General features: G+C 56.1%; 1 protein-coding gene across 2 annotated transcripts in view; it reads left to right on the forward strand.

The window, feature by feature from the left end:
- LOC113212078 (uncharacterized) overlaps window positions 1–12205 on the forward strand; it is an 18868-nt gene extending 6663 nt beyond the window's left edge. Inside the window, exons 2-3 of one of the 2 annotated variants that reach the window (XM_026430664.2) lie at window positions 8622–8786; window positions 10853–12205. In XM_026430664.2, coding sequence (XP_026286449.1) covers window positions 8622–8786; window positions 10853–11073 — 386 coding nt within the window. In that variant the 3' untranslated portion in view covers window positions 11074–12205. The remainder of the gene's footprint in view (window positions 1–8621; window positions 8787–10852) is intronic. The other variant, XM_026430665.2, reaches the window with a different exon arrangement.
- Window positions 12206–14343: the final 2138 nt, after the last annotated feature.

Genomic DNA, 14343 nt, shown 5'->3' on the forward strand with positions numbered 1-14343 from the left:
CGCGCTGGGCGGGGCCGCCTGGGTCGCCTAATGGGCGCGCTTATGCCCCTCATTCAACACGCCGCCCCTCCCGGGCACAGGCAGGTGCGGGCTTCAGATCATTTACCCGAGCACGCCGTTCAGCTGCACTCTGTCAATCTGGGGTCCCGTGCAACTGGGCGACTTAAGGTGCCCGACCACAGAATCGGGGAGGCTTAAGTTTGCCTAAAATTGAACTGGAAACCTTTTGGTTTTTCATGCCACAGTGTGTATCACATCTCATTCCTGGGGTGGAAGACCCCTATAGATGAGCCATATGGATCAGGGTGCAATTCACGGAATCCAACAGGCTCAGAGTAACTTGGCGACTTAAGTCGCCCCGTTTCTTAGGTCTGTAACTTACGTCGACCACAGCTGCTGGACACCTCAGACTTGCAGTGTACGGTTTTAGCTTCAACAGGCCGTCAATCGCAAGTCGAGGAGGCATGTGGCAAAATGGTGGACTTGTGTTCCATCCGTACAGTGCTTCGCCACTTCTAGCCTATTGGGCTGCTTGGGGCACTGATTTGCAAACCGCCCGTCTGTCTGATGCAATACAGTATCAGATTCATTCACTATCAGAAATTATACAGCCCCAAAGATTTTTCGTCATAGTTGTTCTGTTTTTGGTGGTATTTTTTTGCCGTTCCTCGGCTGGCATGGTGAGCTGCTTCTGCTCCCTCCCACGGTCGAGGTTACTCTGCGCTCTGCTCAGAGTGGCGGGGCGGGCGGAGACGGAATCCGTCAATGACGGAGTCTTGCGCGACGGGTTGGTGGCCGAGAGTGAGAGTCCAGCAGGCCGGGTTAAACTTTCCAAAGTTGCGTCGACGACTGAGCGAGCGACAGTGCCTCTGCGAGTCGATCGCGAGTCTAGTAACCCGTCCCCCCGTCCCGAGAGAAACACGCCACACTCCACGTCAGGCTGCGTCTCATAGGCGAAGAGAACGCTGCCGTAGAGGACCAGGGAGAAGTTCGCGACCATCTTTACAAAACAATGATTAAAAAGATACATCGGAAATAAGCTAAATTGTTCAATCGTTGTCGTGTCTTATGTACGTACGGAGCTTGTGGGGAGAATATTCAGCAGAAAACTAACGTAACATTAACTCGATACCCCAATCGTCCATAATTATATTAAATTGTTACGTTACGTTGGGGGTATTTTTCCTCTCCGATTAACAACGAAATTTATGACGAGGTATTCTCTTCTGTGAACAATACTAAAAGTTTGGCGGGGGACATTGAGCCCTCATACGATCTCCTGTCTGAAGCCCCCGTACTCTGGCGCTCTTGGCGGGCCGCTGTCTTCACACTGCTGCTTGGCGGGTGGCCTACCAATCGCGTGACAGGCGCTATCATTAGCGTCGCCTCGTGAAACGTTCGATGTGTGGACACCTTCACGCGTGAGGAGTGGGATCCTCCAAAAAGTACGTCCGTCATTCGCCGTAACGAAACTGCCAAAGTTTAGCCTACACAAGGTCTCTTAGCGCCTAGTAGGTAGGTAACATCTTGCCAGCAGTGCGTGCGTGCATTGCGGGGTAGCCTACCCCGAGTCTCGCAGGCGCCAAGCTTCTGTAATTTGCCGAATGAATCTGAGGAAAACAGACGAAACTTTCTGGACGACCCCTATGCCGTCTGCCTTGCTTTAAGCAGTCCAGGCTGTTTAATCCGGGCTGGAGAATGCCGGAGCCTTGACCGACCGACCGTTCCGCGGCAAGTGCTCCTCATCGCGCCTTACCTCTTCTTCCCCTGAACGCCGCTCTGGTTCAACGCTCCGTTGCCCGGCGCTGCTCGGCCCCCCGGAGCCGGAGCCGCCAACGGAGCCCCTGCCGAGCGGGCCGCAGTCCGGTTCCCCGACCAAAACAAACCGGAGGGAGAGAAAGGGAGGGGCGGTGGCGGGGGAAAAGCTGCTGCTGTTGTTGTTTGGGCCCGGCAGGTAGGGGGAGGGGAGGGGGCGTGCCAGCACAGACTGGGTTGTACAACCGGCCCGTCCAGCTTTTGCCGGGGCGGTTCGTTCTGCGGGCACGCCACGCCACGCCACCTCACGGGCGTGGGGCGTATAGCCTCATGGCGCACAGCCGAGGCGCTGTTGTCGAAGTCACCGCGGTGGCTGGGAATACATTATCATTTAGAGATCCCGTAAGAAAGCCGTGACTGCTGGGAGATTGCACTCGACCTCCATGCCGACACTGGGGCGACGGTCTGAGGCTAGGCTGCTCTGTGTACACGAACTTCCTGGCGTTTCAGCAAACAAGATGTGTTGCTGATGGTTGCGTAGGGCATCGTAGGGTGTCACCCGCGACACATGACTCAGTGGAGTGAGGTCGTTAAGAGTGCTTTGCGGAGCAGCAGCTTGACTGACGGGTGGCTCCCCGCTGTTATTACATAACCTGGGCAGCGGGCGGCAGCGCTGCACAAAGTATTTTCATCCCGATGGCGTGCGACCGCAGAGGCTGGCCGGCTGGCCGCCCCAGCCCGCCAGCCCGCCGCACAGGATGCGAGCGCGCTCCCCACCGACCGACCCACATCTAACCGGGCCGGCCGGTTCAGGAATCTGTGGCCGGCAAAGGCTTCGGTACTCAAAGAGGAACTCGCTTCCCGCCGCCGCGATGCAAAGTCCAGTCCAGAGAGGTGTTTCCAGAATCTTCCGCGTACCCACTGCGGGCGAGGTGGAGTCGTCTCAGCAGAGCGAGCGAGATGGGTCCGCAACAGTTGGTACTGGTGCAGAGACGCGCCCGACAGTTGGCAGCGCTGCTAGCGCCGCTTGCTAGCGCGGGCTCCACGGCTGCGCCATGGCTCAGCGCGCCCACACGGACTTCCTCTCCGGCTCCGGGTCCTATGTTCCCCTACTTTGGTTCCGACTGGGCGACTCGCCCCGCGCGACGTGGCGCGACGTGGCGGCCCGCTGCACCATGGCCGCGACTGCTGCTGCTGCACGAGCCTGGGAGCGGGGCGATCAGGATCAGGAGCCTGCCGAGGTGTAGTCTGCCGAGCGAAGCCCGTCCTGTCGGGGACGTGTAGAGCGGTGTAGAGTCGTAATTTAGTTCATTACCAATAAGTCGATGCGCACCATGCCCTTGGCGCTTCCACGTACCGCGAGCGCAGTGTTCCGCACACTGCTGGCTAGGCCGGCCAGGCCACACAGTGCTGGGTGTGGACGGTCCGTCCCGTCGCGGCCTCTTCGCGTGTCCCGCGACTTAGGCATCCGCATTATGTCCGGTGATTCATCGGCCACCATCATAGTGCGCTTATTGTCCAACACGTTCGGACCGACGCCACACAATCCCCCCCCCCCTTTTTCCCTCCATCTCAATCTCAACCGCTCTTTTGTTGTTGTTTTTTCAAAGTGTTTTTCCTGGGTGACCTGGTCACAGGCCGCACCAACGCGGAGCTACGAGGCTAACCCCATTACATAATAAAAAGTACAGATCAGTTAAATCGAGTAAAAGCGCAGGAGCACGCGACTTGCGTGTCGGGGCGGGAGGCGGAGCGGGGCGCCAGCGGCTGCCTCACTAAGGCGTGGCAGTCGGTCCTCCTCATGGCAGCCTTGACCCCCGCGGGGCCCGTAGAGGTGGCCGTTACCAATATAGGGCGAGCCCGCAACAGCGAGCACTGCAGCACGGAGCCAGCCAATCGATAGAGCGCAGCACGAATCCAAATCGTAATAAGCGCCCAGCACCCAGTCTGATTCTGTTCGGGCAAGGTGTCACCCTGGGCCAGGCTCCAGGCTTCGCCTACCTGCCGCTGCCACTGAGCCCGAACCCTCCCGTACCCGTCCCATTCTCCATATAGGTTTTCACTCCCCTCCTGCCTGTCCGTCTCGCCGACATTCGGCAACCGCCCGGCTCTCATCTCCTTCTTATTTTTTATTTTTTTTTGGTCTCCGGTTTGGTTTTTGTCCGGTCAAATGCCCCGCACGCCCCTGGTTTCTTCAAGGTGTCCTTGGAGGGGGAGTGGTATCGTTCATTTTGTTTGGAGAAACGTTTCGCAAATCGCTCAAGTGACGGTCGTGTGCAAGGTGCACAGACCCAGTGGGGGCCAGGTCACTTAAGAACGCCCTGTTGGCGCTGCAAGACCAAACAGTGTGCGGCCGCCACGGTCGCGCGGCGTTACCAGCGATAGCCAGCGTCGGACAAGGTGGGGAGAGAGGAGGGGCCGAAACGTGACGCAGCGACCGTCCACATCGTTAGAAAAGTGTTTCGTACGTCAAGTACAAGTACAAGTTTTTGCGTCCTCCCTCTCACGCCGTGCCGTGCTGGCCGTGCCCCCTGACCGACCACCCCTGGCGCTAGGCGCCTCTCCTTCAGGGGGGACCCGACTTACTCGCGGACTTACTACAGCCGAAGGCGGAAGCTAAACAACCGATCAAACATTCCACTCCTTTCCCTTGCCATGCTAATCCGACCAGAACCGGCACAGTAACGCCGAGAGACGCCCTGTGCCCTTGCCTGCAGGCCGCCGCGCCCCCAAACAGGACCCCGCCCACCCTCGCTCAAGGGCAGTAGCGCGGACGAGGCACTCACACGCGTACACGAACACACGCACACAAGACACACACACACACACACACACACACACACACACACACACACACACACACACACACACACACACACAACACACACCGCCCGCACATCGTCGAGGCCGCGGGCCGGCGGGCGGTGCGACGAGGGAAGTCCCAGCGGTCGCCGTGCAAAAGTCGGGCGGTGCGACGAGGGAAGTCCCAGCGGTCGCCGTGCAAAAGTCCTTTGTTTTCGCTGAATGCTGGTGCGCGGCCGCTGCTGTCAGAAAACTTTTCATACGACCTCGCACGGACTGCCGCGTCTAAAGTCGCGTCGCGCTGGCTGCGCCGTCTTGCGCTCGTCCCGTGCGGGGGGGATCGTTCCGCGGAGCGTTCGGGGCGCCACACTCCTCCCTCACACAATCCTGTGAGATCCGCCAGCCTGCCCCTCTCGCTGACGTGGCGTGGTGGTTGACGATGACACCAACTCGTATTCTAACCAGCCAGCTAGCCAGCTAGCCGGCCTGCGGCCATAGCCAGGGGGGCGGGCGGGGTGGTGTGGAGGGGGTCGCCTATGTACAGGCGCACGTTGCCTACTTTCAGGCGTCGCACGAGGCTGACCTTTTGACCCTTACAACAGCCCCTAGCCCCTGCCCTAGCCTAGAGCCGGCGCGCTGGGTACCTCTCTCCGCCCAGCCCCACCCCACTCCGCCCCACACCGCACCGCCCCGCTGTCACACTTGGAGGGCCGCCAGGAGCGGATCTGCGCGTCGAGAGGTCGAGCGGACAGCTCTCGGACCGGGCGCTCTACTCGGCCGCTCTGGCAGGTCACTGAGGGAGTGCACAAATGCCAGAGCCACGATGGCGGGAACACCTCGACGGGCGCGCGCACCATGGGCAGCAGACCATTCTTTCACACGTTTGCTGTTGTTGTTGCTGGTTTGTGTGTGTGTGGGGGGGGGGGCGCTCGCCTTGGTCGTGCTCGCGAGTGCTTTCTTTCATGGTTGTGAGAATTGAGCTCGGTGCGGCGGTAACAGCGGCGGCACGCAGCGCGGCCGCGGCGCGACCTTGGGACCGGCTCTCCTCGCCGAGGACGTCCGCGGACTCGAGGGTGACGTCGAGGGGCGCGAGGAAGACGTCCTCCTCGCGGAAGGAAAGGCTTGAATATAGAAGGCGGAGGCGTCGCCGCCGGAACTCTCGTCCAGGAGAAAGACCTCTCTCCCGCTGCTCGCAGGAAAGCCGGTTGAAACCAGATTCGCCCCCCCCTCCTAACCTCCTCCTCCTCCGGCGGCTTCACCTCTGCACTGCGCTGCACCTACATCGCTCCGCTGTCCGTGGTTCGCGTCCAGTCGACTGCGCGGTCTGCACGCCTGTTCGGCGCCTGTCCGTCCGCCCGGCGCGGCACTAGGACAGGGCCTGGAGCCGCCTGTAGCTCCGCTGGAGTCGAAGGCATTCCAGGCCGTTGCAGGAGCTCCGTCTGCCATTCAAGTCACTAGCCACCGTACCGGCTCACCCCGACTAGGGGCAGCTCGAAGCAGCTCGACATGGCGACACTCTGCACTGGTACACGGAGGAAGAAAATAGTTGTTATGCTCTCCGTGACAGTACAAACTTCGGCACACAGGGTAGGGTTGTACCTGTGAAGGTATTCAGTAACTCCTACATACATGGTCATAAACTGGGTTTTCAGTATACCAGGTGGCTGATTCACACCGCGCACTTCTGTAGGTACACTACACTGCACTGTAAGGTATACTGTACCACACGCACGAGTGCGGGCGGGCTTGCCTATCGCCCCTGCCCACGGCGCCGTACGAGCCGAGCGAGTAGGGTAGGGAACCCGCCCGCACTCGTACATGTGGTACAGCATAACTACAGAATTGCGCGTCGTAAATCAGCCACCTTGTATGAGGCCGGAAGCGACTGCGGGTTTATACCGTTTGGCAGGGCTCAGCAGTGTTACCCGTCGGGTAGGCAAGCCTGCCCTTAGGTCTCAGAAGATCTCTGGTGTGCGCAGGGCTCACTTCTGTTGTTAGACCGCACAGCGTGCACGCGTGCGGGCGGGTTGCCTATTCTTCCGCGCAGGATGGCACTATGGGCAGATACGATAGGTACCCGTCGACGGGGCAACAGCCGCACCTGGCATAGTATAAAGGATGTAGCGGACCTGTGTGGCAGCCTCGGCGGTGGGGTCGTACTCGAGGTACTCCAGGGCGCGGGGCGCGACGGGCGCGGCCGGCGGGGCCCCCTCCAGTGCAGGTAAACATTGCGGCGTATCGCGGCGTGGCGCGGCGTGGCTGGAGGGAAAGTGGGTCGCGGGCGTGCTGCCGCGTGCGGCCGCGTGCTGCAGTTGGGGGGGGGGGGGGGGCACCCAAAGGGCCCAAAGCAGCAGGAGGAGGGCGGCGCTGGTGGTGCCGGCCAGGTGCCAATACTCCCACCCCGAGAGTCTCTGCGGACGCGGGGTATACTGCGGCCCTGGCCGAGCGTTACCGGAGCGTCACCTTTCTTACCTGAGCAGTCACGTAACCACTCTCAAGGGCCGCGTGCCCACTGACGCGTACCGGGCGCAGGAGTGAAAAAAAAAGAAAGAGGTCCCGGGCCGCCTGAGGAAGCGGATTCACTTCCGGTTTCGGGTATCAAAGTCACCTGCTCCTGAAGGTGTCCAGAGGGCGAAGAGTGTGACGCGGTAGGGTAGGATGTGGACGTAAAAGTGTTTGCAGCCGACGAGCGCGCCTGCGACCTATTAGCGAGGTGGACGTGGTGTGGCGCAGCGCACACCCGCCGATCAAAGCGGTCTTTGTCGTGGCGTTGTTGTTGTTGTTGTTTTTGTTTTTGTTTTTGTTGTTGTTGTTGTTGTTGTTGTTGTTGTTGTTGTTGTTGTTGTTGTTGTTGTTGTTGTTGAGGTCCCATCTCACGACGACGAGATCGCTGTTAAAACCGCAGGCTTACGTGATGAGGAAAGATAGCCACTCGTTCCCGCATACAAAATCAAATAAAAGTGAATTCTTCAAAAAAAGAAAAAAGGAATTTGCACGGTAGACGGTGCAGACTGACGTGCGTGCGTGTAACTCTGCAACGGGCGTGCACGGTGGCAGCACTGGGACGAGCAACAGGCTGACGGCCAAGGTGGCTCTCCACCTGTCCGCCCAGGAGCGCCCTGCTCTTCTACCCCCCCCCCCTCCCCACCCGCGCTCCCCTCCTCCGGAGTGTTGTGGGTCTGCACCGCGCCCGCCGCACCCCTGGCTGCCGTCACGCTGCCTGTGCCGTGTGGTGGGGATGAGTCATCTCAGCGCTGTTGGGTGTCGGGTTTTATTATCCATACACTGAGAGAAATGTTTCGTTGCAGCCATCAAAATTTTGATACCCACGACCAAATTTTGTTCGGTCAGTCCGGCTTAGTCACAGGCATCAAAATTTTAGTTGCTGTAACCGAAATTTCGGTTGCTGTAACCGAAATTTCGGTTGGTGTAACCAAAAGTTTAGTTGCTGTGACTAAAAGTTTGATGGCCATGACTAATCCGGACTGATCGAACATTTTTTGATCGCTGCAACGAAACATTTCTCTCAGTGTAGCAAGTAGAAGTAACCACACACATACACACACACACACACACAGCTCTCGCCTGGCCGCGACGTGCCGTGACATAACTCGAGCGGCACCCTGCTCCAGCCCATCCTCGCCTCGCGCGTGATTGTCGGAGGCGAGAGCATTCTGCTGCTGATCCCGACGCCCCCCCACCCCCTTACCGGTCTATAAGATTCACACGGAGCCGACTGCTGGTCTGTCGTCGGTCATGCATTGTGAGACTCCGAGCACGCTGATAGTGAAGGCCGCCCACAGCACAGCGGCGACAAACGTTCCTCACCTGCTGCGGTATTTTCAATGCCTGCCTCGGTCACGTGCTGCTGTACGAAAAGGCTCACGTACCCGCTCTCTGATAAGATAGAAAAAATATACTTTTTTAGAAAAACGATATTTTTGGTCGTTGTTTTGTGAGTGAATCTCAGCGTGAATCATAGGTGTGTGGAGTGTGGAGCTGCACGACGAAGTGTGACAAACTCGTCCAGTTTTGCTTTTCCTGACTTGTGTTTTCTGTTTCAGCCGCGGCACTGCGCTGCTGGTCGTGCGACTCCCAGAACGACTACGCCTGCGACGATCCCTTCAGGACGGCCAACCGCTTCGCCTTGATCGAGTGCGACAACCGGGCGGCCCAGGGTCCCGCCTACTACCACGGCTACCCCGTGTGCAGGAAGGTCAAGCAGCGCAGTAAGTATCTCTTCGAGCCCGGTGGTGGGTGCGCGCGCCCGCTTGCTTGTGCATGCCGCTGGTCAGCTTGGTGGACAAAGATCGACGCGATAGTTCGGCTTCTCTTCAAGTATTTGTGCGAGGTCGAAGGCCGCACACTTCAATTGGCAGAGTAACCAGTGTTACAATGTAACGATCGACCGCCGAACAGATGCAGCGCGGACGTCCTCCCGCGCTCACGGCGTCGGTCGCGCCGCCGCCGGCCCCTCTCAGCCTGCGGGGTGGGCTCGCCCGCCGTACAGCTGTGCGCGACAGGCTTGCCTGCCTGCCGGGCGCCCTCCACGCTACGCACGATGCACGCCCGACACTCCTCCTTCCTCTCTCGCCGCCTAGCAGTCGCAGGTCGCCGCGGGCAGCCGCATGCGAGTAGCAGCAGGAGCAGCGCAGCCGCACGTACGGCGTTATCAAGACCCTTTGCTCGGCCGAGCCGCTCCGGACGTTTACAGCCGTACACGGGCCGTGCGGGTCTCAAACTTGATTTACGGGGCCGTGCCGACCGACAAAGGCGAGCGCAGGCATCGAGCACCCGAGGGCTCCGTCTGGTAGCGACAGGGGAGAATCAGTTGATACGAATGAACCAAAGCAGAGCGGCAACGAAATCTCTGCTGCTGCTGCTACTTACTTAGAGTCATTTTCTATTACAACAAGAGACGAAATCCGTTTGTTTTTGCTATGGAGGTTTTAAGGTCAGGGTAGGGGGAGAGGATGGGTGGGGGAAGGGGAGGGGGTAGGCATCACTAAAAGTTCTGTCATCATATCTGACAAAAATAATTTGCTATAGAGTAGGAGGTTGAGGTTCACGCTCTGAGTCAACACAGGTGTACGTGGGCCTGACTCACCTGGCGAGCCACGTGGGCGACCCGACCCGCGAACAATACGAACTATCAGATCGAGTGGTCAAATAAAAATCCACATTGTTAAATAACTGCAAAGCAGTGCTTTGCAGACAATTTGAAAATTGTGACGGATTCATAATATACTGTAACTACGAAGCAATTACAAAGCGATACTTTGCAATTGAGAAGCAATGCTTTACATTCTGAAAAGCATTGCTTTGTAATTGAAAAGTAAATGCTTCGTAGTTACCAAGCATTCAAATCCTTCTCAATTTGCAAAGCGTATTGCTTTGCAGGAATTTAACAGTGCGTCATATTTAAAAAAAAACTAGAACTAGATGGTAAAGGACGAGGAGGGGGAACTCTGCCCTCCGGTAGGGACAGTCTTGGGGGCAGTCTAAAAACCCATTTTCTATGCTCCATTGAATATGCCGGGGTTCTTTCCTTAGTAAGTTGCGTGTCCAGACCAAGGGAGTGGTCCAGCAGACACGTCCCTCGCGCTCCCGATTGGTGTGACGGTGTGACGGTGCGACGGGGAGCTACCTGCGCCCGCGTGCGCGTGCTTGGAATAGCCATTGATTGTTCGTCACACGCGAGGCGAGACTTGCGCCGCCCGTTTGGAGGACTGTGCCGGGGACTCGGCCTTCGCGCTGACACCTTAGTCGACACTCGGGTCCTTGCACTGACGTCTCGAAGTGTGCTCGTCGTGCTCGATGTTCCAAAAAGCTCAATGGGCGTGCGCGGTGCAAACGTAAAACCTTGCTCAGCGCTCGACATGACGGCGCGCTCCCATGCGACGACGACTGAGTCAACCACAACGTGGGAACCTCCACTGCTTCAGCTTTGCTTTGCTCTGCTCTGCTCTCCGCGTAACACCAAGTGTGTTCGACAAAAAAACGCTTCTTCGCTCCACTTCGCTCACCCCAGAGGAAAAGATATCTGAGATTAACTGAGCGTAACCGCTTTGCATATGGTACATGTATATCCGAGCATATCCAGTTAAAATCAGCCAGACTCCTCAATCAATAATTAATCAGACTTTCGGTTAAGTACAATTTGTACAGTTCAGTTCTCAGTTAAAACTTTCTCTGGGGTGCATGCAGGCCTTACTCTCTCGGGCGCGCACCCACCACCGACTGACAGTTTGAGGTCGGACACCGCAGTGCCCTAACCGCGTTTGCCTTGTGTCAGCAGTTGACGGACGCCCCCTGGTCATCCGCTCCTGCGGCTGGGTGGACCCCAACGACGGCGGCCGCTCCGCCTGCAACCAGCTGTCCACCCCCGGCTACATCCACCAGGAGTACTGCTCCATCTGCAACTCGGACGCGTGCAACTCGGCGCCGCGCCCCAACGTGCCGGCCGCCATCTTCGCCGCTCCCCTGGCCGCGCTCGCCGCCTGGATGCGGCGCTAGGCGCTGCGCTGAGGGCCGCCGGGCCCGAGGGGCAGAGCCAGGCCGGGCAGAGCTTCGCCCGACTCGACTGTCCGCCGCGCTGAGCGTCTCGAGATGACTTCACCGCTTGAGTGAGGCTGTGGTGGACTAATGAATGAATGGACCACGTCGTGGTGGGGCGCAGGGGGCCGGGGCCGGGGCGGTCTTGACGACGCAGAGGTGCGCGTCGTCGACGGGAAGGGCGTGGCGCCGCGTCCCATCAGCGGCGGGGCCGGCGGCGCGGGGGCCCGGCGTGCAGCGGTGCGGTGGCCTTGTCCGGGGCACTGGAGCGTGTCGCGGGGCCCGCGCGAGCTGCACTGGGCCGACCGCGCCCGCCGCCCGCCCACGCACGCCTGTCCCAGACTATTCGGCCGAGAGGGGAAAAGACGACAACCTTCCTGCCCTGCCAGGACACGCCCCGAGTCCCCGATGGGACAAGAGCTCAACATGATGGACCCACCTCCTCACTGCCGGCAGCGGCCACCACATCCCCACTGCAAGCAGCTGCAGGCAGCAACCGGAAGAACGCGCGCCCAGTTCCAAAATTTACGTGTTCTTACTTCCTTAGCTCTATAATTTAATTATTGGTAAATATTATTATGATAGTTTCTCTCTCGATTTTAGAACGTTTACGAGGCCAATTCTCTTCCAAAATGCGCGTTCTCGATCACTGGCCAGTTATAGTTGCCACATCAAGGGGCCGCTTAGACCATTAACGGGTCAATAAGGCAATTTTCCCCCTGACGTTTTGTGCTCTTGATGTTGCAATGAAGCTCCTTTGTTTTCTCGTTCTATGACTGTAATGTTAATTGTTTTGTATTTTTTGTATATTATATCCACTGACTGTCAGCCATCAGTGTGCGATTGTTAGCGATATGAATAATAATGTAAATTGGTGATACTCAAATATAGTATTGACTTTTATTTCCTGTACCTCGTAAATACTTCCATACACGACTCCTAAAATATATTCCTGAAAATTGTGCTTTTTTCGCTGGATACTTAACTCTTTAGCAAGTGTAGTCTTTAAATAGATGTATGTACCAAAAATGTCGAGAGTTATTGAGTAGAATGTATAACCGATCACAGAATACATGGAATGACAAATCCCTTATCTAGTTTTATTATTACAAATTACCTCTAGCGCTTTTACGCTTTTTAAGAACTTTTTCGGCTAAACGCCTGCAAATATTTGTTTTAATGTTCTTTTTGCTTCTCATCTGATAACGTACCATGATGGTGAAATTTACAGCTCGGTACAATCACTAACATACTTTTAATTTTACTATTTTTTGTCAGAACTCCGTCCATTATTTTTTAAGCGGCATTTGAGCCTCTGAGCCTTATGTCAAATGCTCCACTACTTTTTTTCATTTCTTCTATTTAATTGCGGCCTTGAGCGGAAGCGTGTAGATCAACGTATGCATGTGTTTTACTGATGTGTCTCAGCGTGAATGTTCATATTTAATTATAAGTTGCTAAATTCAATTAATGGCATTTTTTACGAAAGCACGATCAGCGTTGAAAAGGACCGTGCGCTCGATAAAATTCCTTAATTGAATGCGGCGTGTAGATCTTTGAAGGCAAGCGGATAGGCGTAGCGTACATTTGCTCTTTTCATCAGTAAACCTATAATCGCCGTCTGTCGAAAAAAAAAAGAACAAGAAAAGAAACTTTGGCTGATTTATTTACCCATCCTTTTACACCTACTTAGCTAAAATAACCGGCCTACAAAATAAAAATGTCCCTCGGTAGGCCTGCAGGCAGGCGGTGTACGTACACCTCACTCTACACTTCTGTAACTGCGGTTTTCTGGCGAGCGTGCCGCCGGAGATGGACTTCTCTTATAGATGGGGCAATACTATAATAATGTTTTACGATATTGTACCGTAAATTCAACCCACCTCCTCTATTTCGGAAGGCCAATAATCCATGTACACAGGCGCTGGCGTAACTGCTCCAAAACGGTTCAATATAGCGCACCCCCGGGAGTAATTCAAACTCAGAAGCGTAGTTTTTTTTTCTATCTGGGGGTCGGGGTAGTACTTCGTTCCCATAGAACACCGGCATATTTTGGGATTTTAAAAAATGCAACAAAACAGATGTAAACCGCAAGAAATTTGGGAATCTAATAATTATTTCCGACACACCACTATTCTTCCGTTCCCTAATTCATTGGTCGTTGGCGTTCTGCTTTCCACGAGTCATCCAGATGATAGATCCCTGAACATTGCAAGTCTCTAGGTTTCACATTGTAGTGGCACACACAGACAGGCGCCAGACGTCGTAAAGACACCTTAGCCAGATAATTTGCATATGCCAACTTTATTGCATTTGCAAAGTGGAATGGCTGGCTCACCAAATCAACAGAAAGTCCGCATTAGAAGGATTAAAAGGGAATATGCCTTAAGGGATCGTCCAGAAAATACGTAAATTCATTCGGCAAATTACACGAGCTCGGCGCCTGCAAGACTCCGGGTAGGCCATCCCGCTCTACACGCACGCACTGCGGTCATGATGTTGCCTATCTGTCAGGCGCTATGGGAGCTTGCAGAGGCTGAACTTCACAAGTTCGTAACGACGAATCACAGACGTACTTTCTGGATAATCCCGTATGCAAGAGCCATGAAATTCGATTTATTCGTAAAGAGTCACAAGTACAAGCTTGGCGGCGGACTGGCTGCAGGCTATGGAGAGCCCGTCAGCGCCTGCGGGGAGCTGCTTAGGCAACCCATTCTACACTGTCAATACGCCGCTCGCGCGCCACCCCCACCACCCCCACCCGCGCCCCCCGCCGCACCTCTACCTCGTGGAGGTGCCTCGCCCCATTCCACCCTGCTGCCACGCCCTTCTTTTCCCATGTCCTGGGCTTAGTTTAACTCACACATCGTGCTAGCAATCAGGCACACGGACGCACTACATAGACTACATAGACACATCACACTCGAACTTTATTTCACGAGCAATACTCGTAGTTAGTGCCACGCCGAGTAGAGTATTGCCGATCGTCAATATCTAACCCCCCCCCCCCATCCCCTCCAATATTTCCTCGGATAGTAGATACACTTAACTTTTACTTTTTTTGACGTTAGAGAACCACGGTCAATCTTGACCTTAAGGTTTTTCCGTCCAGCGGGGCTATCCTACTTGGGACCCCGTCATCCGCTCCTGCGGCTGGGTGGACCCCAACGACGGCGGCCGCTCCGCGTGCAACCAGCTGTCCACCCCCGGCTACATCCACCAGGAGTACTG

Source organism: Frankliniella occidentalis, unplaced genomic scaffold (genome assembly GCF_000697945.3).
Source record: "Frankliniella occidentalis isolate FOCC.00 unplaced genomic scaffold, Focc_3.1 Scaffold40, whole genome shotgun sequence".
NCBI classification, from domain to species: domain Eukaryota; kingdom Metazoa; phylum Arthropoda; class Insecta; order Thysanoptera; family Thripidae; genus Frankliniella; species Frankliniella occidentalis.